The 24388-nt window shown below is 45.8% G+C and overlaps 2 protein-coding genes across 2 annotated transcripts; one reads left to right on the top strand and one right to left on the bottom strand.

The window, feature by feature from the left end:
- Positions 1-2312: 2312 nt before the first annotated feature.
- On the bottom strand, positions 2313-12749 carry LOC134396326 (zinc finger protein 665-like). Its single transcript, XM_063122784.1, has 3 exons — positions 12689-12749; positions 8640-8767; positions 2313-5259 (listed from the first exon to the last, which is right to left on the bottom strand). Exons 2-3 carry the CDS (start codon positions 8668-8670, stop codon positions 2951-2953), a joined length of 2340 nt encoding a protein of 779 aa, XP_062978854.1. The 5' UTR covers positions 8671-8767; positions 12689-12749; the 3' UTR covers positions 2313-2950.
- A 948-nt stretch (positions 12750-13697) lies between these two features.
- Positions 13698-23978, top strand: LOC134396315 (zinc finger protein 665-like). The gene is made up of 3 exons (XM_063122763.1): positions 13698-13756; positions 15847-15974; positions 20913-23978. Exons 2-3 carry the CDS (start codon positions 15941-15943, stop codon positions 23372-23374), a joined length of 2496 nt encoding a protein of 831 aa, XP_062978833.1. The 5' UTR covers positions 13698-13756; positions 15847-15940; the 3' UTR covers positions 23375-23978.
- The last annotated feature ends 410 nt before the right edge of the window (positions 23979-24388 follow it).

Raw genomic sequence — 24388 nt, 5'->3', positions numbered from 1 at the left:
AACACTACAGTGTAAATACACCTGAAGTTTACTTTTTGAATGTTTTTTTATTGTGGTTTTAATGCAATACTACACAGTGTATAGATAATTCCATTCTTTGGATTAGTGATCTTTTTTAGTGCATTAAAGGCTTTTTACAATATCTCATCTACCTTTGCTATATATGTGATTGTTGGTAGCAATAAGTTCTGCCCCTTTCTCATATCACACGGCTTTGATTTCAAGGGGCGTGGATAGTTTTTTTTCTGGCCTATTTGTCCTTTTCATAGGGTCACCCAATTTAGTGCAGAACCCTTTGCCACGACACAGGCTCTGAACACCAGACCCGGCCGCAGCTACTCCCTGCTCAAGCCAAGCACCACCACTTGATACGCCTGAGGCAAGGGATAAAAACCACCTTCCTCCAAACTCTGTGGAGAAAGGGGTTTAAATGGAGAAGGATTTCAATATATAAACTAATACACTGTGAGTTATGTGTGCTGAGGTGAATTATTGTCAGAGTGGGTGTTAAATGTGTAAACTTCAGATGATAAATGCCAAACAGACATGTGAGATTTTTAAATAATTAAAATTTATTTTTAAAAGTTCACAAGCTTTGTTTCAAAAAAACATTTAAAAACCTTTTTGAAACCTTTCATCCAATCCTTTCACCCATTCACATACACGCTTTCCTTTCTCTCACACAATCAGTCTTGAGCTTTCTTTGTCAGTATTGTTTAATATACATCAACTATGTGCACACCACACTCCAAAGACACCACTCTCTACACTGAACCTCAAATTCTCCAGACCCAATAACACAGAGAGAGCCCTAAGAGTACCTAAAAAGTCCCTCACAATCCCCTCAAGAGTACCTAAAAAGTCCCTCACAATCCCCTCAAGAGTATCCAAAAGTCTCCCTCAATTCCCTCAGTCTTTCCCTTATATATGACTCCTCCCCCTCCCCAGACATTCTAACTCCGCCCACTCAGGCCAACATTCTAAAAACCACAGACTTACAAACTGCAGACAAACATTTGGGAACTGACTTGTGGGGTGTAACGCCACACCCTTCTTCAGTTAATGCGCTGTACAAGAACTGGTTTCCCGGAAGGAGAAGATCCCTGCCTTGAATGTTAGAGATTGTTTTGTGGAGAGCTAATCCCTTTTGTACTGTACTTTTAAGAAAACCTATTTTATCAATAAAACCAAAACCTATCTTAACACTCACTCACTGTGGACAGTCTGATGGAGGCAATGGATCAAGGTTTTTTTTTAATGGTCTACTTCAGGAAGACCCGCTAACACTTTAATAAAGGCTCTTAGAGGCACATTCATTTATACACCCACAAAAACACCCTTCTCATTATAGTCTATGCCTTTCAATTATTTCTCTTTCATGCAGATTACTTCACTTGAAGTACAATTTCTACTCACTAAAGAATGTTCCACATGACACATAACCACGAACACTCAGACATATAACTTTTGATCTATTGTAAAAGATCTCACAAGAACCAGCAGACTCTTCCTTGGGCTTTCTCCAAAGTGAATTCTCTGATGTCTGTTACAGCCTATTTTATGAAAACAGCCTTCACAACATGAGGAGCATTTCAAATTATTCTCCCTCACGTAAGAGAAGACAAGATGGGTTGCCATACAAAGGACACTGGGATTCATGCACAGAGTGGGCTGGAGAACTGAAAGGGACTGACATGGAAAGAAGCCATGCCTAGCCGCCACACCACTTATCGTCTGTTGGGAATAATGTAGGTTGGCGAGCAAACAACCAAACCATGGCTTAGCGTTACATATGAACTAGACCTTGGAGTTAGGTTCAAATTAATTCCTAGTAGTGGAAACCTTAATTTTTCTTTTCAGGTTCTGGTATTACATTTTCTTTCGAAGAGGAATATGAGCCAACAGTGCAATATGGCTGCAAGAAAGGCAAATGCTATTTTGGGCTGCATTAATAGAAGTATAGCTTCCAAATCACGTGAGGTACTGGTTCCTCTCTATTCGGCCCTGGTTAGGCCTCATCTAGAGTATTGTGTCTAGTTCTGGGTTCCACAATTCAAGAAGGACGCAGACAAGCTGGAGCGTGTTCAGAGGAGGGCAACCAGGATGATCAGGGGTCTAGAAACAAAGCCCTATGAAGAGAGACTGAAAGAACTGGGCATGTTGAGCCTGGAGAAGAGAAGACTGAGGGAACACATGATAGCACTCTTCAAATACTTAAAAGGTTGTCACACAGAGGAGGGCCAGGATCTCTTCTCGATCCTCCCAGAGTGCAGGACATGGAATAATGGGCTCAAGTTAAAGGAAGCCAGATACCAGCTGGACATCAGGAAAAACTTCCTGACTGTTAGAGCAGTACAACAATGGAATCAGTTACCTAGGGAGTTTGTGGGCTCTCCCACCCTAGAGGCCTTCAAGAGGCAGCTGGACAGCCATCTGTCAGGGATGCTTTAGGGTGAATTCCTGCATTGAGCAGGGATGGCCTTGTAGGCCCTTTCCAACTCTGCTATTCTATGATTCTATATATGTTCTGTTGCATATTCATTTAAAATAAATAACTTCCTTAAATTCCATGGATTTATATGATTTCTCTTTCACGCGGACTATTTTATTTGAAGTACAATTTCTACTCGCTAAAGCATGTTTCACAGTTTATACATGTATAACATTTGTTGCAGAAGATCTTACTACAACCAGAACATTTCTGGGGCTTTTCCCAATGTGAATTCTCTGGTTCACAATGGGGAAGTCTTGTTTTATGAGAACAGACCTCATAACGTTGGAACGTCTCCTGACTCTCCCTTACAACGATTATTTTATTATTTAATCACCCCATGGCATTTAAGCTGAGGCATTTAAATCATTTGGACTGTGAGGCTTCTTTGAGGTAGAGTAAGAGGCGTGCTCTGCCTCATGCTCCTTTTACATTCCCAATATTGTCTCCCTCACACAATTAAGAATCAGAAGGCTCTGTGGGAGCTGTTAACCAAGAAAAAGTCTGGGGAAGCACAGGTTCTGGATGATCCAAATCCAGTTGTGTCTGAGTAGTCGCAGCTGGGTCTTTCTCCTGATTATTACACACTTGCTCCTGAGTAGTTCCTTGTTCCTGAGAATACTGCGGCCGAAAGGGTCTTCGGGGCGTCAGGTGGGTGCTTCCACCATGGCTTTGAGTATCCCACCTGATACATTGCCATTGGTGTTCTGCTGGGCTGTGGGTGGTGGAAGGAGAGTCTGGAATCCCCACTAAGCTCAGGACAGGGTTGCTGGGTGCCTCCAATGAGGCACTGCTGTCACAGTTTCCCTCAAATTGCCCCAAGTCTACAGTAGGAGAGGGTTCTTCTGGTGCATCAGAATCCTCCTCTTCCGAAGAGGTCTCTCTGTGAGTTCTTTGATGTGAAATCAGGTATTCCCTTCGATTGAACCCCTTGCCACACTCCAGGCATTTAAAGGGCTTCTCCCCTGTGTGAATTCTTTGATGTAAAGAAACGTATGCCCGACGACTGAAGCGCTTTCCACACACTGTGCATTTATACGGTTTTTCCCCCGTGTGAGTGGTTTGATGCAGTGTAAGAGATGGCTTCAAACTGAAACGCTTTCCACACACCGAGCATTTGTAGGGTTTCTTCCCGGTATGAGTTATTTGGTGTAAAGTAAGGTAGGCCTTCCGACTGAAACTCTTTCCGCACTTCAGGCATTTAAAGGGTTTCTCCCCGGTGTGAGTGGTTTGATGTAATAGAAGAGACGGTTTCAAGCTGAAGCTCTTTCCACACTCCAAGCACTGATACGGTTTCTCCCCTGTGTGAATTCTTTGATGGCAGTTAAGGGCACTACTCTGGCAGAATCTCTTCCCACACTCCAAGCATTGATATGGTTTGTCTCCGCTGTGAATGCTTTGATGGGAATTAAGGGCATACTTCCGCCTGAACCTCTTTCCACACTCCAGGCATTTATATCGTTTTTCCCCAATGTGAATTACTTCATGTGCTCTCAGGGCACCCTTCTGTCTGAAGCTCTTTCCACACTGCAGGCATGTAAATGGTTTCTCTCCTGTGTGAGTTCTCTCATGACTGGTAAGGCTATGCCTGCGATTAAAGGTCTTTCCACACTGCATACATTCAAACAGTTTCTCTCCTGTGTGATTCCTCTGATGTGAAGTGAGGCTATCCTTCCGCCTGAAGCTCTTTCCACAGTCCACACATTTAAATGGTTTCTCTCCTGTGTGAATTCTCTGATGACTAGTAAAGCTTTGCCTGTGAATGAAGCTCTTTCCACACTGGGAACATTCAAATGGTTTCTGCCCTGTGTGAATTATCTGATGTGAAACAAGTGCATACTTCTGTCTAAAGCTTTCTCCACATTCCAGGCATTTAAATGTGTTCTCTTCTGCATGAATTCTCTGATGACTAGTAAGGCTTGGCTTGAGACGGAAGCTCTTTCCACACTTCAAACATTTAAATGGTTTCTCTCCTGTGTGAATTCGCTGATGCGCAACAAGGTCATACTTCCGGTTGAAGCTCTTTCCACACTCCTGACATTTAAAGGGCTTCTCCCCTGTGTGAATTCTTTGATGGGAAGTAAGAGCTGATTTATGTCTGAAGCTCCTTCCACACTGCAGACACTCATATGGTTTCTCATCTATATGTATTCTTTGATGGGAATTCAGGAGAGAGGCCTGACTGAAGCTCTTTCCACACTCCTGGCATTTATACGGTTTGTCTGTGGTGTGAGTTGTTTGATGTGAATAAAGGCATGAGACCTGACGAAAACTCCTTCCACACTCCAAGCATCTAAATGGTTTCTCTCCAGTGTGAATTCTTTGGTGGGAAATAAGTGCCCCCTTCTGTCTAAATGCTTTCCCACACTCCAGGCAGTTAAAAGGTTTCTCCCCTGTGTGTATTCTTTGATGGGAGATAAGTACTGTACTCTGCCTGAAACTTTTTCCACATTCCAGGCATTTATATCGTTTCTCCGCTCTGTCAGTGGCTGAATCACCATCAAGAGGCAATTTACGAACAACCCTTTTTCTACCTACAAGGTATGTTTTAGTTGTCTTTTGTTCAGGTATTATTTGTTGGACCCTAATTGCAAGAAGGTTACCATCCAGAGAAGAAATGGAATTCTTCTTTTCTTTATTTCTTTGGTTTTCTTCCAGCTTGTCCGTCCCATCTCGATTCCCAACATTCTCCTCTGCGTCTGGCCACTCATCCCTTTCCTCGGATACTTGATGTGCTCTTAGATTTATTTTCTCCCGCATATCCTGGGCTGAAAGAAAAAAGGAAACAGAACATGAATTCAAAGCAGAAAGGCACTAGCAAACCTGGGAATCCATTTGAAATTTCTTAAGAGGCAACCTCTCAGATCCTTAAACCTAAAGAAACCTTATAATAGTTTTAGTACAGATACCCCAAAGAATTAAAAAGAAACAATGAATGCATCAGCCTCAGTGGTGTCAATTTTAAACGTTATACATTGTCCACTACTGTTGAAGCGCGCAGGCATGGGGGGAAAAAGTTAACAAGGACATTCAATTCAATTCAATTCAATGTACCTTTATTAGCATAAAACAACCACAAACCATACAAAAACATCATGACATCCTCCAGACAAACTAGTACTCTTACATTGTGCAATTCAGCCTGCTAGTATATTAGACAGTACTAATCTCCCTGCTGACTATTCCACCATGCCTCGTGGCGTAGCTCCCGGTCTTTGATAGGTCATTACATAATGGGCAAATAATGCAACATTTTCAAGCACTCTCCCCCCCCCCCCCCGCAGATAATAGGGTCCGTAGAGTGTCAGCCCCCGCGGATCCTTGACAATTTAATAAGATCTTTTCCAGATATCTCTGCCGTTGGGATACGTGGAGAGGGCAGTGTAAAAATATATGTTCATGACTCTCAACGCAACCTCCACTACATAAACATAACCTGGCTGAAGATGGCATACCTCTGAACCTCCCTGTTTGTGTCAGTGAAGGATGCCCCTAGATGTGGGGAAGGGCATAGGATTTTTCAGATTTATTTATTTCCAATATTTATATACCGCTCCCCATTGAAAATTTCAGAGCGGTGTACAAGATAGAAGTAAAATAAAAACAAAATAAGGCACTTTAAAATAGGTTTTAAAAGAAGCAAAATGTACAGTGAACCGTGGCTGGTCATTAAGGAAAAGGCTGTTGTTTTCAGGAGGCGCTGAAAGGAATACAAACTTGACGCCTCCCTGACCTCCAGAGGCAGGGAATTCCATAGGAGGGGGGCTACCACGCTGAAGGCCCTTCCAAGGAGCATGACTAGGCAGGTTGGTAGGGGAGAAGGCACTCTCTCAGGGATCCTGTGGCGTTACACCCCACAAGTCAGTTCCCTAATGTATGTCTGAAATTTGTAAGTCTGTGGTGCTTAGAATGAGTGGGTGGAGTTAGAATGTATGAGGAGGGATATATAAGGGAATGACTGAGGGGATTGTGAGTAGTGCTTTGAGGCTTTAGTACTTGAGACTTTAGTGTTTTAGCTCTCTGTGTGTGGAGAGTACTTTAGTTCTGGAGAGTTTGAGGATCAGTGTATAGAGGGGTGTCTTTTGAGTGTGGTGTGCAAATAGACAGTTGGTGTATAATACACAACACTGAAATAAAGAAAGTCCAAGAGTGAATGTGTGAGAGAAAGGAAAGCGTGTATGAGAAGAGTGAAAGGATTGGATGGGAGGTTTTAAAAAGGTTCTTTGAAATGTGTTATTATGAAACGAAGCTTGTGAACTTTTAAAATAAAATTTGAATGAGTTTGTTTTAACTACCACAAAAAAAAAAAAATCGCACGTGTCTGCTTGGCATTTATCATCTGCAGTTATATACATTTAACACCCACTCTGACATTAAATCACCATCAGCGCATATAATTCACAGCGCATTGTTATATTATTGAAATCATCTCAATTTAACCCCTTTCTCCACATAGTTTGGAGGAAAGGGGTGTTTGTCCCTCGCCTCAGGCTCCTCAAGTGGTGGTGCTTGGCTTGAGCAGGGAGTGTCCGCGGCCAGGCCTGTTGTTCAGAGACTGTGTTGTGGCAGATCCTGGTCCCAAGTTGTTTAGGTGACAATTGTGTATCCCACTCTACAGTTGGGTGATCATAAGCATCAAGGTTTGGAGCCTTATCAGCATCAAAGGCGAACCATATATAAGAATACGGTAGTGTAAAGTTTATTACTCAAGATCTACCGGGTGGATTTTGCTCATTTTTGTTTTAAATTGAAGTTTGGGCAGTGTGGGGGAGGGAGGGCGTGAAGAAGATTCTGAAAGTTCAAAGCTTGAGCTTTAATAACAATTAATTTCCTCTGTGCCAAACAGGCAGGGCAGTCCCCTGCCAGCAGAATGATGGGCAGCTCTGCTTGGACAATCAGTGAGCCTGTGTGGTTAGGCTGTTGGGAAGGGGACGGAAGCAGCCAACTGAGGGGATGTAAGGGAGGGCAGGGCCACACCACCTGCAAATTTCGGAAGGGGGATTCATTACACACGAGCCCTATATCACTGGGATCTCAGGACAGTGTAGAGATAAAACCAATTCAAACAGTATAAAACAATAACGTACACAACTAAAAATGTACTAAACTATTAACAAGCCAGTTGAAAATGTTAAAGCAATTAAACCCATGTACAGCTATGAGGCAAGTTTAGCTCTCAAAGGCTTTGGTAAAAAGCCGTGTTTTAACTTGGCGGTGAAACGAGGCCAATGTTGGCGCCAGTCGGGCCTCAAAGGGAAGGGCATTCCACAACCGGGGTGCCACCACAGAGAAGGCCCTGACTTAAGAGAAGGCCCAGCTGAGGAAGAAGCATCCACTTAGACCAATGCACCACCTCCAGAGCACAGCTCCCACTTATGGGCCTGCCATGGGACCCATACCATGGTTAGGGGCTCCTTTCTCTACAAAGGGGAGAGGCTGGAGAAAACAGCTCAGGAAGGCTTAGCTAGAACGGCTCAGGTGGACCTACTAGCCACATAGGTCCTCTTTGGCCACATCCTAGAATAGTAGAGTTGGAAGGGGCCTACAAGGCCATCGAGTCCAACCCCCTGCTCAATGCAGGAATCCCCCCTAAAGCATCCCTGACAGATGGTTGTCCAGCTGCCTCTTGAAGGCCTCTAGTGTGGGAGAGCCCACAACCTCCATAGGAAACTGGTTCCATTGTCATACTGCTCTGTCAGGAAGTTTTTCACAGAATCACAGAATAGTAGAGTTGGAAGGAGCCTATAAGGCCATCGAGACCAACCCGCAGCTCAATGCAGGAATCCACCCTAAAGTATACCTGACAGATGTTTGTCCAGCTGCCTCTTGAATGCCTCTAGTGTGGGAGAGCCCACAACCTCCCTAGGTAACTGGTTTCTTTGTCATACTGTTCTAACAGTCAGGAAGTTTTTCCTGATGTCCAGCCGGAATCTGGCTTCCTGTCACTTGAGCCCGTTATTCCGTGTCCTGCACTCTGGGAGGATCGAGAAGAGATCCTGGCCATCCTCTGTGTGACAACCTTCCAAGTATTTGAAGAGTGCTATCATGTCTCCCCTCAATCTTCTCTTCTCCAGGCTAAACATGCCCAGTTCTTTCAGACCTTTCTGACAAGTATTGGGAATAAGAGGAACAGAAAAGGGATCCTTACTGCAAGAGGCAACGTGCTTGTAATTCTCCATCCTGAGTCCTTTGTACAGATTCCTCCCGGCCTGGATCCGGCAGAGCCCACTCCTCTTTGGTGAAACACACAACCACCTCCTCAAAGGGTGCTGGAAGCTGAAAGAGGGGAAGGAGAAAACAGTCATGTTATTTTATTTCTATATTACAGAGATTTACATCCCACTCTGCAGTGGGCTATCAAATCAGCTTACAGAAGTGATAAAAGCAGAAAACGTAACAATAAAAACGCATTAAATTAATCATTAGGTAGCTGTCACCAGCTGGATCTTGAGTCTGGAGATGCCTGCCTCATGACAATGGGGATGGGGAGTGTGCCCCAGATAGGGTGGGGGTGCTCATATAATCATAGAAGAGTTGGAAGGGGGCTAGAAGGCCATTGAGTCCATCCCCCTACTCAATGGAGGAATCCACCTTAAAGCATCCCTAAAAGATAGTTGTCCGGCTGCCTCTTGAAGGCCTCTAGTGTGGGAGAGCCCACAATCTCCCTAGGTAACTGTTTGCATTGTCGTACTGCTCTAACAGTCAGGAAGTTTTTCCTGATGTCCAGCCGGAATCTGGCTTCCTGTAACTTGAGCCCATTATTCCGTGTCCTGCACTCTGGGATGATCGAGAAGAGATCCCGGCCCTCCTCCGTGTGACAACCTTTTAAGTATTTTAAGGGTGCTATCATGTCTCCCCTCAATATTCTCTAAGACACGAAGCGCTCCATTACAGCTACTCCTGAGGCAAACCTCAGGAGAATGTGGCACAAGGTTCTCCTCCTGAGGACCACAAGACCCATCACTTGGAAAAATCCAAACGCAACAAACAATACAGATAAAACAAGACCTTCATTTGTTCAAAAAGAAGAAAAATCCCTGACTGTGCTGGCTGGGGATTATGGGAGTTGTAGTCCAACACTGCACACTCCAAGTTGCCCCTTCTCCTCTTTGTCTTTGCCTTCCCCCACACACACAACACCAAGCACGACTATTTGCTCTGTACCAAGCCTCCTCTGACCCCGAATCCATACCCCCCCCCTCCCTATAGGCCCTGGGATGATCTCTGAAAGGATCGTTCAAAAGCAACCATGCAAATCCTGGTGCCCCAATTTACAGCTGGACTGCATGGATCAAGCCCACCCTAACTGTTTTTCCAAAAACAGATAGGGATAGGGATTTCCATTCCACATTAATTATTATTTATTGCATTTATATACTGTCCCATATACTGTCCCATAAACCTCTCTGGGAGGTTTACAAAGATTAAAACACAGAACATTCAAAACAAATATACACAATTTAAAAGCATAAAAAGCATAATAACAGATTACATGCAATATCCCTCTATTCTATTTCTTTCTCCAATAGCAGACTGTCGGTACCTCTTTCCCTAGTTTTCACCCCTGCAATGCCTTTGCCTCTTTGCCCCAGACCGATTTTATTCTATTTGCCCCAGACCGATTTTATAAAAAAAATAGGGGCATTGCTCAAGGGTAGGGTGACCCTATGAAAAGGAGGACAGTCTGCCTTGGTCGCCCTGTGGGACGACCTCTGTCGGGAGAGAGACAGGGGAAGTGCAGCCCTGTTGGTTCTCCTGGACCTCTCAGCGGCCTTCGATACCATTGACCATGGTATCCTTCTGGATAGGTTGTCTGAGCTGGGAGTGGGAGGTACTGCGTTGCAGTGGTTCCGCTCCTACTTGGATGGCCAATTCCAGAAGGTGGTGCTGGGGGATTATTGCTCTGTGCCGTGGCTCCTAAGCCACGGGGTTCCACAGGGCTCTATCTTATCCCCTATGCTGTTTAACATATACATGAAGCCGCTGGGGGAGGTTATCCGGAGATGTGGACTGAGGTGTCATCAATATGCGGATGATACCCAGCTCTACATTTCCTTTTCATCAAACCCAGGTGAGGCAGTGGCTGTTCTGAACCAGTGCCTGGGCACGGTAATGGACTGGATGAGGGCTAACAAACTGAAACTCAATCCAGACAAGACGGAGGTACTGTTAGCGGGTGGTTCATCTGTCCGGCGAGGTGATGTTTGCCCTGTCCTGGACGGGGTTGCACTCTCCCTAAAGGATCGGGTCCGTAGTTTGGGGGTGCTCTTGGATCCAGAACTGTCACTTCAGGCACAGGTGAACTCAGTGGCAAAGAGCACCTTTTATCAGCTTAGGCTGATATACCAACTGCGCCCTTATCTGGACAGAGATAGCCTAGCTACAGTTATCCATGCTCTGATAACCTCTCGCTTGGATTACTGCAATGCGTTATACGTGGGGCTGCCTTTGAAAATGGTCCAGAAGCTTCAGCTGGCACAAAACAGGGCAGCCCATTTACTAACAGGGACTGGCTGGTGAGATCACATTACGCCAGTCCTTTTACAACTTCATTGGCTGCCAGTCCAGGTCCGGGCCCGATTCAAAGTGCTGGTATTGATATTTAAAGCCCTAAATGGTTTGGGGCCAGGTTATTTGAAGGAACGCCTCCTCCCATATGTACCTACCCAGACCTTAAGATCATCTACAGGGGCCCTTCTCCGTGAGCCCCTGCCAAAGGAAGTGAGGCAGGTGGCTACTAGGAGGAGGGCTTTCTCCACTGTGGCACCCCGGTTGTGGAATGAGCTCCCCAGAGAGGTCTGCCTGGCCTTACACTGTACTCCTTTCGTCACCAGCTGAAGACCTTTTTATTCACTCAGTATTTTAACACTTAATTTTAACTTAAATTTAAATTTTACTGTTTTAACTCTGTATTTTAATCTTATATCAATTTTGCTGCGAGGTTTTATCCTGGTTGTGCTTTTTATACTGTATTTTGTATTTGTGCTTTTAACCTGTTGGTTGTTTTATTATGGTTTTAATTTTTGTGAACCGCCCAGAGAGCTTCGGCTATTGGGCAGTATAAAAATGTAATAAATAAATAAATAAATAAAATAAAGGACAGGGCTCCCATGTCTTTAACAGTTGTATTGAAAAGGGAATTTCAGCAGGTGTCATTTGTATATATGGAGAACCTGGGGAAATTTCCTCTTCATCACAACAGTTAAAGCTGCAGGTGCCCTGCCCTCTTCTGTATCTGGTCAAGGTATGCTTTAGGGTGGATTCCTGCATTGAGCAGGGGTTTGGACTCAATGGCCTTAGAGGCCCCTTCCAACTCTACTATTCTCTGATTCTATGATTCTAATAGGGCAGGGCTCCTGCATCTTTAACTGTCGTGATGAAGAGGGTATTTCACCAGGTGCTGCGTGCATAAAAATGACACCTGCTGAAATTCCCCTTAATATAGGGTGACCATATGAAAAGGAGGACAGGGCTCCTGTATCTTTAACAGCTGCATAGAAAAGGGAATTTCAGCAGATGTCATTTGTATATATGGGGAACCTGGTGAAATTTCCTCTTCATCACAACAGTTAAAGCTGCAGGAGCCCTGCCCTCTTTAAAATCTGGTCACTCTAGTATAGCTCCTGCACTTTAACTGCTGTGATGAAGAGGGAATTCCCCCAGGTTCTCCATATATACAAATGACACCTGCTGAAATTCCCTTTTCTATGCAATTGTTAAAGATACAGGAGCCCTGTCCTCCTTTTCATACGGTCACCCTACATCATCATCTATTTTTTACACACCTCTCAGATTGGATCGAGGTGGGGAAAAACAATAAGCATAAAACACTGATTAAAAACATGGTATACATTGTTTAAAAGCATCCTAAAATATCTTTTCAATAAGTGTTGAAGACACAGGAGCCCTGTCCTTTTCATACGGTCACCCTACTTAATAATAATAATGATGATGATGATGATGATGATGATGATGATGATAATAATAATAATAATATATTTCTTATGCACCTCTCCAATTGGATCGAGGCAGGGAACAACAATAAGCATAAAACACATAAAATACTAATTAAAAACATGGTATACATAGTTTAAAAGCATCCTAAAATATCTTTTCAGTCAGTGTTAAAAGACACAGGAGCCCTGCCCTCCTTTTCATAGGGTCACCCTACTCCTTGCTGGAATGCCGCCCCCTTACCTCTTTGCTCCGCACCCCCCACCGGTGGGTCTGGCTTTCCTCTCTCTCTCTCTCCAGGAGTCCAGAGGCAGAGGCGGGGGCAGTTCCTAGAGCCCCCCCCCCTTTCCCAATTGTGGGACTTCTTGCCTGCGGTACTGTTAGGGTGACCCTATGAAAAGGAGGACAGGGCTCCTGTATCTTTAACAGCTGTATTGAAAAGGGAATTTCAGCAGGTGTCATTTGTATATATATGGGGAACCTGGTGGAATTCCCTCTTCATCACTACAGTGAAAGCTGCAGGAGCCCTGCCCTCTTTTAAATCTGGTCAATCTAGTATAGCTCCTGCAGCTTTAACTGCTGAAATCCCCTTTTCTATACAACTGTTAAAAGATACAGGAGCCCTGTCTTCCTTTCATAGGGTCACCCTAGGTACAGTGAACCCTGAAGGAGCGGAGGTGCCAGCGCTGCGCGGCCTCCCTTCCCCGAACCTTTTGCGCGGGTTCTGTAGGCTCCTCGGGGCCGCTGGCGGAGGGAAGCAGCTGGAGGGAAGCTGCAGGGGGGCAGGGAAAGCCGGCTGGGCTTTTTTCTCTCTCTCTCCTCCTTCTGGACAGAAGCCGCGGAAGGGAAGAGATTCGCTACGCCCGGTGGCCACGCTGGCTGGACATGATGGGAATTGCAATCCAACACATCCGGAGGACGCCAGGTCCTGGAAGGCTAAAGCGAACCCAAAGTTTTTTTTCTGGCAGAACCTGCGAATCTCTTCCCTTCGTTTATTCCTTCTGGAGAAGGAGGAAAAAGCACCGCCGGCTTTTCCATACACACCCCTGTAGCCTGCTTCCCTCCGGGCCTCCTTCCAGCGAAAAAGCCACCAGAACCAGCGCAAAAGCTTCGGTGAAGGGAGGCAGACTCGCTTCTCCTCTTTTCCTTCAGTCCTCCCAAGGGTTAAACGAACCGAGCGGCGCTTCCTAGAGAGGCAGGAAGTCCCGCGGTTGGGGCGGCACTCGGAAATACCCCCCCCGCCTTTGTCTTCCGGGAAGGGAAATGAGCCCGGCGAGGAGGGGGCGGCTGGTCCTTGGAGGGGCGCAGAAGGTGTGAGGCGGGCGGAGGGAGGGAGGTGAGTGGGTGGGGCGGGATGGACCTGGTGAACATGCAGAGAAAATAGTACTCTTAGTTGATTGGGAGCCTGGTGGCGGGGAGGGGAGCCTAGTTTCGAGCCATGGGCTGAGTTCGGACGACAGGAAAAACTTCCTGGCTGTTAGAGCAGTACGACAATGGAACCAGTTACCTAGGGAGGTTGTGGGCTCTCCCACACTAGAGGCCTTCAAGAGGCAGCTGGACAACCATCTGTCAGGGGTGCTTTAGGGTGGATTCCTGCATTGAGCAGGGGGTGGGACTCGATGGCTTTGTAGGCCCCTTCCAACTCTGCTATTCTATGATTCTATGACATGCTAATCAACCTGGGGTAGGGTGGGGGGTAATAGGAACAGAATAGGAAACAACCCTTGATTAGCGTGTCGTCCGAACTCAGCCATACAGTCTTTTATTTATTTATTTAATTAATTAATTAATTTCTATACCGCCCAATAGCCGGAGCTCTCTGGGCGGTTCACAAAAATCCAATCCAATCGCCAAGCCTCCCCCCGCCCTCCCCCCCCAAAAGAAGATTTGCCTGGCTGTCATTGCTGGTTCCACTCAGAGATCCGTGGGCTGTGTGTGTGTGTGTGGTAGGGATCAGGCATGGCAAGTTGTCTGCCACGCCCGGGCGTCTCACTTGGTTGTGGATGGGTGGGTGGGGGACAGAATGGGAGAGACAACTTGAAGGGGGAGGTCTGTGCCCCTTGTAGCCCCACCCTCCAAATGAGAGACTGAAAGAACTGGGCATGTTTAGCCTGGAGAAGAGAAGATTGAGGGGAGACATGATAGCACTCTTCAAATACTTAAAAGGTTGTCACACAGAGGAGGGCCAGGATCTCTTCTCGATCCTCCCAGAGTGCAGGACACGGAATAACGGGCTCAAGTTAAAGGAAGCCAGATTCCAGCTGGACATCAGGAAAAACTTCCTGACTGTTAGAGCAGTAGGACAATGGAATCAGTTACCTAGGGAGGTTGTGGGCTCTCTCACACTAGAGGCCTTCAAGAGGCAGCTGGACAACCATCTGTCAGGGGTGCTTTAGGGTGGATTCCTGCATTGAGCAGGGGGTTGGTCTCGATGGCCTTGTAGGCCCCTTCCAACTCTGCTATTCTGTGATTCTATGTTGGACTCCCACTCCCATAATCCACAGCCATCACAGCCACCAAGAAGAGGGATTTTTCTTTTCTTTTATGAGGACAAATCGAGAGCTTGTTTTACCTGTATGGTTTATTGTGTTCGGATTTTTCTGTGTGATGGATCTTGTGGTCCTCAGGAGGAGAATTTCTGACGGGGTGCCACATGCTCCTGAGGTTCGTCTTGGGATACCTGTCATAGATAGGGAGGCATTTTTCTCCCTCTCTCAAAATACTAGAGCACAAAGGGGTAATTTCATGCGATTGGTGGGAGATCCAGGACAAATAAGAGGAAGGACTTCTTCACACAGTGCAGAGTTAAGTTATGGAACTCACTACCACAGGATGTGGTGATGGCCACCAATTTGGATGGCTTTAAAAGGGGGTTGGATAAATTCCTGGAGGCGAAGGCTATCCATGGCTACTAGCCCTGATAGTTGTGTGTTATCTCCAGTATTCGAGGCAGAAAGGCTGTGTGCACCAGTTGCTGGGGAACATGGGTGAGAAGGTGCTGTTGCACCATGTCCTGCTTGTTCATCCCTGGCCGATGGCTGCTTGGCCACTGTGTGAACAGAGTGCTGGCCTAGATGGACCCTTGGTCTGATCCAGCAGGGCACTTCTTATGTTGTTAAACCATGGCTTTAACCATGGCGAATAATGCTTTTTGCTTTATTCACTGTGGTTAAAGCCATGGTTTAAGGTATCTTCTGAATGGGAGCCATAGTGTGTTATGGCAGCTATTCCCTGGACTTGCTCCGCATTGTTATATGTTCTGTTTTTATTATTTCTATAAGCCGTAAATAGCCCACAGGAAAGTGGCATAAATAAATAAATGGTACATAAAATAACATGACTCCCTGAATGTTTTGTAATGAGAAATTTGTTCTTCCTCCAACTCTCACCCCCCCTTTCAGCTCGCTGTGGCTTTTGAGGAGGTGGCTGTTGTGTTTCACCAAGGAGGAGTTGGCTCTGCTGGATCCTGGCCAAAGGGGTCTTTACAAGGGAGTCATGATGGCGAATCATGGGCGCGTTGCTTCTGTCGGTGAGGATCCCTTTACTGTTCCTTAATAGAGGCTGAAAGACTTGTTCCTGGTTTTTCTGTATTTCACCAGTATGTGGAGAAACTGAGTCTTGGGGTGGGGACTTACACACTAGGGCAAAACCCACCCGTCACCCCCAAATGTGAAGAACACCCACCACTGGTTAATCTCTCCCTTCTCTTCCGCTGCCACCATTAAAGTACACCCCTTTATTTAACTTACGCCTTTCCCCTTAAAGTAACTTGTCCTTAGGCATGAGAGACTTGGCTCAGCAATACTACAAAAGAGAAGGATCTTGGAATTGTTGTAGATCACAAGCTGAATATGAGCCAACAGTGCGATATGGCTGCAAGAAAGGCAAATGCTATTTTGGGCTGCATTAATAGAAGTATAGCTTCCAAATCACGGGAGGTGCTGCTTCCTCTCTATTCGGCCCTGGTTAGGCCTCATCTAGAGTATTGCGGCCAGTTCTGGGTACCACACTTCAAGAAGGATGCAGACAAGCTGGAGCGTGTTCAGAGGAGGGCGACCAGGATGATCAGGGGTCTGGAAACAAAGCCCTATGAGGGGAGACTGAAAGAACTGGGCATGTTTAGCCTGGAGAAGAGAAGATTGAGGGGAGACATGATAGCACTCTTCAAATACTTAAAAGGTTGTCACACAGAGGAGGGCCAGGATCTCTTCTCGATCCTCCCAGAGTGCAGGACACGGAATAACGGGCTCAAGTTAAAGGAAGCCAGATTCCGGCTGGACATCAGGAAAAACTTCCTAACTGTTAGAGCAGTACGACAATGGAACCAGCTACCTAGGGGGGTTGTGGGCTCTCCCACCCTAGAGGCCTTCAAGAGGCAGCTGGACAAGCATCTGAAAGGGATGCTTTAGGGTGGATTCCTGCATTGAGCAGGGGGGTTGGGCTCGATGGCCTTGTAGGCCCCTTCCAACTCTACTGGGGCCTACAAGGCCATCGAGTCCAACTCCCTGCTCAATGCAGGAATCCATCCTGAAACATCCCTGACAGATGGTTGTCCAGCTGCCTCTTGAAGGCCTCTAGTGTGGGAGAGCTCACAACCTCCCTAGGTAACTGATTCCATTGTCGCACTGCTCTAACAGTCAGGAAGTTTTTCCTGATGTCCAGCCGGAATCTGGCTTCCTTTAACTTGAGCCCGTTATTCCGTGTCCTGCACTCTGGGAGGATTGAGAAGAGATCCTGGCCCTCCTGTGTGACAACCTTTTAAGTATTTGAAGAGTGCTATCATGTCTCCCCTCAATCTTCTCTTCTTATTAAAACATAACACATGTTTAAAATATTGTAACATAGTTGAAACACCTGAGACAAAGGGGGGAAAATGAAAACAGCAATTTGAAATAGAAGTTGCAATTACGATGGGGAAATCATCTTCTGGGTCCTTTGTACAGAGAAAAGGAACCTGGCCACTGCCTCTTTGGTTGGTTTATTCATCCCTGCCAGGAAATAATAATAATAATAAATTTATTACCCGCCTCTCCCTCTGGATCGAGGCGGGGTACAACACAAATAAAAACACCATAAAATACATAAAACTATTTCAAAGTATTGCAGATACTGCTCATATGAAACCATCTACCAGAATGGGACCCGGTTTCTCTGCTTGAAATAAAGACCCTAATTAAATAACTCAAATCAGGAAAGGCTCCAGGATCAGACTTAAAAACCCTTGAAGGCCAATATAGACTGGTGGGCAGCCCTCCTAGCTAATCTTTTCACTCATATTAATAATTCTGGCCAGCTCCCTTCAGCATGGTTGGAAGCTATCGTGATCCCGATATTTTTAAAAGCTGACAGAGAAGATCCATCTAACTATAGTAGAGTGACCATATGAAAAGGAGGACAGGGCTCCTGTATCTTTAACAGTTGCATAGGAAAGGGAATTTCCGCAGGTGTAATTGGTATATATGGAGAACCTGTTGAAATTCCTTCTTTATCACAAGTTAAAGCTTTAGGAGCTATACTAGAGTGACCAGATTTAAAAGAGGGCAGGGCACCTGCAGCTTTGACTGTGGTGATGAAGAGGAAATTTCCCCAGGTTCTCCATATAAACAAAGGACACCTGCTGAAATTCCCTTTTCAATACAACTGTTAAAGATGCAGGAGCCTGGTCCTCCTTTTCATATGGTCACCCTAACTATAGGCCCATCAGTTTACTGTCAGTTGTGGGGAAGCTGTATGCCAGCCACTTAAATTCGAGGCTCACCACTTGTATAGAGGAGGATAAAACCCCAGTACTTCCTGGAACAATGACGTTTTCGTGAAGCGCCGAAAGGAATACAAAATTGGTGCCTCCCTGACCTCCGGAGGCAGGGAACTCCATAGGAGGGGGCCACCACACTGAAGGCTCTTTCCCTGGTGGTCCCCAATCGGACAATAGGTCTCCGTGGAACCACCAGGAGCAAGCCCTCAGATGATTGGACAGATTGGTAGGGGAGAAAGCACTCTCTCAGGTATCCTGGTCCCAAGTTGTTTAGGGCTTTGTACACTAGTACAAGAACCTTAAACCTGGCCTGGCAGGAAATAGGCAGACAGTGCAGTTCCCTCAGCAGAGGAGTTACATGCTGGAAAAGGACAGCTCCCGACAACAGCCGAGCTGCTGCATTCTGCACTAGCTCCAGCTTCTGGAGCAGCTTTAAGGGAAGCCCCACATAGAGCACATTGCAGTAATCCACCATGGCCTGCACCACCATTACTGGTAAAAGGCACTCTGAGCCACTGCGGACGTTTGGGCCTCTAGCAACAAGGATGGCTCTAGGAATGCCCTCAGGCTAAGGACCTGATTTTTCAGGAGTACGACCCCATCCAGAACAGGCAACGAACCTATTTCCTGGACTCAGGAACCACTCACTCACAGGGCTTGCCAGGATTCAGTTTCAGTTTATAGGCCCTCATCCGGCACATTACTGAATCTAGGCACTGCTTCAGGACTTGCACAGCCTCTCCTGATTAATGTTAAACAACATTGGGGACAAGATGGTGCTCAATTCCCAAGGGGCCAAGGACTGGTCACCCAATGTTACTCTCTGAAATTGACCCTGCAGGTAGGACCGGAATCACTGTGTCTCCTGTGCTCTTAGCTTCTGCCTCCTGTGCTCTTAGCTTGGCTTCCCAGTCTTGTAGCTGGTCTTCCCCCTGGCAGATGTCTTCATGAGAGACTGGGCAGCCTAAAGAAGACATCTCCTCAGGCAACTTTCCAGCCAGACTCCCCGCAGCTCCATATTTTCGTTCAAGTCAGAAACCTCCAGCCAATCAGCTTTGGGGTTTCCAGCATTCCATTACCCCATTTCTGGGTAAATGTCTGACCCATGGGCATCTAGAATGTTCAGTTATTCCCCAATCAGATGGTACCAATTTTAATCCTACCTTTCCATAGAAATAGAACCTGTCTTCATTTTCACCTAGTGGTAACAGTAACTGCCAATTGCCAGCACACGATATCTGTGTACCCACGTACCTCCCCTCAGGCACGAGCCCTGAGTAAAAACCATACATTTTTCTTTTACTGTTAACCCCTTTAGACCATCAGTGATTGAAATAAAACAGCACTTAAATCTGTTCCTCAGTTTCTTCACAGTATATCTGCGTGGGCCATTCTGGCTACAACTAGCTTTCCAGTACTGTTTTTTCCAGCCTGGCAAGGACTCAGAGGGTTCTTTGCAAGGACGGGAGTCCCTAACAGTGGGATGGATCATTTGCCAGGCCCATAAAAGGGAGGCATCCTTTGGAGGTGACGGGATGGTCAAAAGTCAGGAAGTTTTTCCAATCAGGAAAAACGTCCTGACTGTTAGAGCAGTGTGACAATGGAATCAGTTACCTAGGGAGGTTGTGGGCTCTCCCACACTAGAGGCCTTCAAGAGGCAGCTGGACAAGCATCTGTCGGGGATGCTTTAGGGTGGATTCCTGCATTGAGCAGGGGGTAGGACTCGATGGCCTTGTAGGCCCCTTCCAACTCTGCTATTCTATGATTCTATGAAGTGGGTGCTTTTCTCTAGGCTGGGTCTTCCTTTCAGGCAAGTCCTTAGATATTTTGTCAGACTGTGCCTTACATAAGAATAATGAGCTCCTTCCTGAGCTTAGCTAAACTGATGTAGAGGATGCCTTTTGCATTGTCCCTGTTAACTTTTTGAATTTTTTGTGCCTTGTTTCTTAAAGAGTGGAGGGCAAAGTACTGTATAAAGTGTTGGTTATTACCTTTAAAGCCCTACATGGTTTGGGTCCAGGCTACCCGCGTGATCGCCTTCTCCCGTACAATCTGCCCCGCACACTCAGGTCCTCTGGGAAGAATCTACTTCAGTCTGCCAAAATTAGGCTGACAGGTATTACCCAGAGGACCTTCTCTTCTGCTGCTGCTCCCAGACTGTGGAATGGCGTGCCGGAGGAGACGCGTCAGCTTGACAGTCTACTAGCATTTAAGAAAGCTATAAAGACTGATCTATTCCGGCAGGCCTATCCAGTGGAATTTTAGGATGTTTTTAGGATGTTTTAATAATGTATACTATTTTTAATTCAGTTTTATGTATTTTATACTTCTTGTTGTTCCCTGCCTCGATCCAGATGGAGAGGCAGGTAAGAAATAAAATTAGTATCGTCGTCGTCGTCATCATCATTATTATTCTATAACTTTTAAAATTAATATTGCTGGGCTGATGCCTTCCTGGTTTCCTTTCAATTGTTTTGGGCGTCTGTGTTCCTGAGATTACTTGTAGAGATAAGGGGACTGTTCAGGAGACACACTAAGCCATGGTTAGGCCACTAACCCTTTTGCAGCGTGTCGTCTGAACAGGGTCAAGGTTTGATTAGGTTTCAGGAACGCCTGGGTTCCTCCTGAAGAACATGAAAGTGGATTCCCTGTTTTACAAACACCTTTTGGGGGTTTTTTTGCGCTCATGTTATGTTTCTCTCTTTCTTTCAGTCAGGGATTCATCGGAGGAAACAAATGAAAGAGTATATCAAGCCTCTAAAGAAAGCGATAAGTGGTCAGAGGTCGAAGAGGATGTCGGGAATCGGGACGGGTTGGACAGGCTGGAGGGAAACCAAAGAAATAAGGAAAGCAAGAAACCCATTTCTTATCTGGATGGTGCCCGCCTTGCAATTAAGGTACAACAAGAAACACCCAAAGACAAGAGAGGTGGGAAAAGGTTTGCTCATAAATCACCTGTGGAAGACCACTGGAAACAAAGCAGCAAAGCAGAGAGACGATATAAATGCCTTGAATGTGGGAAGAGTTTCAGACAGAGTACAGTATTGATCTCCCATCAAAGAACACACACAGGGGAGAAACCTTTCAACTGTCTGGAGTGTGGGAAAGCATTTAGTCAGAAGGGGGCACTTACCACCCATCAAAGAATTCACTCAGGAGAGAAGCCATTTAAATGCTTGGAATGTGGAAAGGGATTTTGCCAGAGGGGTGCCCTTCAAGTACATCAGAGAACTCACACTGGGGAAAAACCATTTAAATGTCTGGAGTGTGGAAAGAGTTTTAACCAAGCCTCAGTCCTTAATTCCCACCAAATAACTCACACAGGGGAGAAACCATTTAAATGCCTGGAGTGCGGAAAGAGCTTCACTCAGATCTCTCTCCTTAATTCCCATCAAAGAACACATGCAGCGGAGAAACCGTATAAATGTCAGGAGTGTGGAAAAAGCTTCAGTCAGGCCTCTCTCCTGAATTCCCATCAAAGAATACATACAGATGAGAAGCCATTTGAGTGCCTGCATTGTGGAAGGAGATTCAGACATAAATCAGCTCTTACATCCCATCAAAGAATTCACACAGGGGAAAAGCCCTTTAAATGTCAGGAGTGTGGAAAAAGCTTCAACCGGAAGTATGACCTTGTTGCGCATCAGCGAATTCACACAGGAGAGAAACCATTTAAATGTTTGAAGTGTGGAAAGAGCTTCCGTCTCAAGCCAAGCCTTACTAGTCATCAGAGAATTCATGCAGAAGAGAATCCATTTAAATGCCTGGAATGTGGAGAAAGCTTTAGACAGAAGTATGCACTTGTTTCTCATCAAATAATTCACACAGGGCAGAAACCATTTGAATGTTCCCAGTGTGGAAAGAGCTTCATTCACAGGCAAAGCTTTACTAGTCATCAGAGAATTCACACAGGAGAGAAACCATTTAAGTGTGTGGACTGTGGAAAGAGCTTCAGGCGGAAGGATAGCCTCACTTCACATCAGAGAAATCACACAGGAGAGAAACTGTTTGAATGTATGCAGTGTGGAAAGACCTTCAATCGCAGGCATAGCCTTACCAGTCATGAGAGAACTCACACAGGAGAGAAACCATTTACATGTCTGCAATGTGGAAAGAGCTTCAGACAGAAGGGTGCCCTTAGAGCACATGAAGTAATTCACATTGGGGAAAAACTATATAAATGCCTGGAGTGTGGAAAGAGGTTCAGGCGGAAGTATGCCCTTAATTCCCATCAAAGCATTCACACTGGAGACAAACCATATCAATGCTTGGAGTGCGGGAAGAGATTCTGCCAGAGTAGTGCCCTTAACTGCCATCAAAGAATTCACACAGGGGAGAAACCGTATCAGTGCTTGGAGTGTGGAAAGAGCTTCAGCTTGAAACCGTCTCTTCTATTACATCAAACCACTCACACCGGGGAGAAACCCTTTAAATGCCTGAAGTGCGGAAAGAGTTTCAGTCGGAAGGCCTACCTTACTTTACACCAAATAACTCATACTGGGAAGAAACCCTACAAATGCTCGGTGTGTGGAAAGCGTTTCAGTTTGAAGCCATCTCTTACACTGCATCAAACCACTCACACAGGGGAAAAACCGTATAAATGCACGGTGTGTGGAAAGCGCTTCAGTCGTCGGGCATACGTTTCTTTACATCAAAGAATTCACACAGGGGAGAAGCCCTTTAAATGCCTGGAGTGTGGCAAGGGGTTCAATCGAAGGGAATACCTGATTTCACATCAAAGAACTCACAGAGAGACCTCTTCGGAAGAGGAGGATTCTGATGCACCAGAAGAACCCTCTCCTACTGTAGACTTGGGGCAATTTGAGGGAAACTGTGACAGCGGTGCCTCATTGGAGGCACCCAGCAACCCTGTCCTGAGCTCAGTGGGGATTCCAGACTCTCCTTCCACCACCCACAGGCCAGCAGAACACCAATGGCAATGTATCAGGTGGGATATTCAAAGCCATGGTGGAAGCACCCACCTGACGCCCCGAAGACCCTTTCGGCCAGGTTATATTCAAGAGCCAGAATCTACCTATGAAGAGGAAGGCCCAGCTACTACTACTAATGAGACAAACTCAGACACAACTGCTGATTCTGCTTCAGCCAGAATCTGTGCTCCTGGTCCTCCCTCAGATCTTTCCTTGGTTAACAGCTCCCACAGAGCTGTCTGACTCTAATTGCAGGCTGGAGACAGGAGAAACTACTTAACTGTCTGGAGGATAAAAGGAGCCTGAGGCAGAGTGCATATCTTACTTTATATCAAAGAAGGCTCTGTATAAATGATTTAAATGTCTCGCTTAAATGCCACGGGGTGATTATATCACATCGAATATTCATTGTAATGGTGAATCAGACATCAATCTAATGTTATGATGGCTGTTCTCATAAAACAAGCTTTCCCCGACATGCATCAGATGATTCGTATTGGGAAAAGCCCAAGAAATGTTCTGGTTGTAGTAAGATCTTCTGCAACAAATGTTATACATGTATGAAGTGTCGAACATGCTTTAGCGAGTAGAAATTGTACTTCAAATAAAATAGTCTGCGTGGAAGAGAAATCATCTAAATCATTAGAATTTAAGGAAGTTAATTTATTTGAAATGAATGTGCAACAGACTGTACACGGGAGGTCCTCTTTTAAAGAAAATGTAATATTGGAATATGGAAAGAAAAATTGAGGTTTCCACTACTAGGAATTAATTTGAGCCTAAGTCCACGGTCTAGTTCATATGTAACGCTAAGCCGTGGTTTGGTTGTTTGCTCGCCAGCCTACATTATCCCTGACAGATGATGAATTGCGTGGTGGCTAGGCGTGGCTGATCTGAGGACATCACTAAACCAGCCTGCTCTGTGCATGTATCCCAGTGTCCTTTGCGTGGCAACCCATCTTCTCTTCTCTGCCCCTTTTCAGAGCACTTACTGCATTTGCCACCTTTCCTTTTTCCGGTGCTTGGGGAGTATTTAGACGGAATATCTGGAATCTGTCTCAGGCCTTAGCTAGACCGAAGGTTTATCCTGGGATCGTCCCGGGGTCATCCCTGTGTATCTAAATGACACACGGGGATCCCGGGAGCAGGCAGGGAAGATTCCGGGATAAATCTTAGGTCTGGCTAAGGCCTCAGTTAACTCTGGGGGCTATTCTGAGCTTTGAGGACATAAAACCCATGTTGGCATGTCCCTTCCTA

This window comes from Elgaria multicarinata, chromosome 3 (genome assembly GCF_023053635.1).
Source record: "Elgaria multicarinata webbii isolate HBS135686 ecotype San Diego chromosome 3, rElgMul1.1.pri, whole genome shotgun sequence".
In the NCBI taxonomy this organism is placed as follows: Eukaryota; Metazoa; Chordata; class Lepidosauria; order Squamata; family Anguidae; genus Elgaria; species Elgaria multicarinata.
Note: the sequence above shows the minus strand (reverse complement) of the source record. Positions and strands in the feature narration are given on the sequence as shown.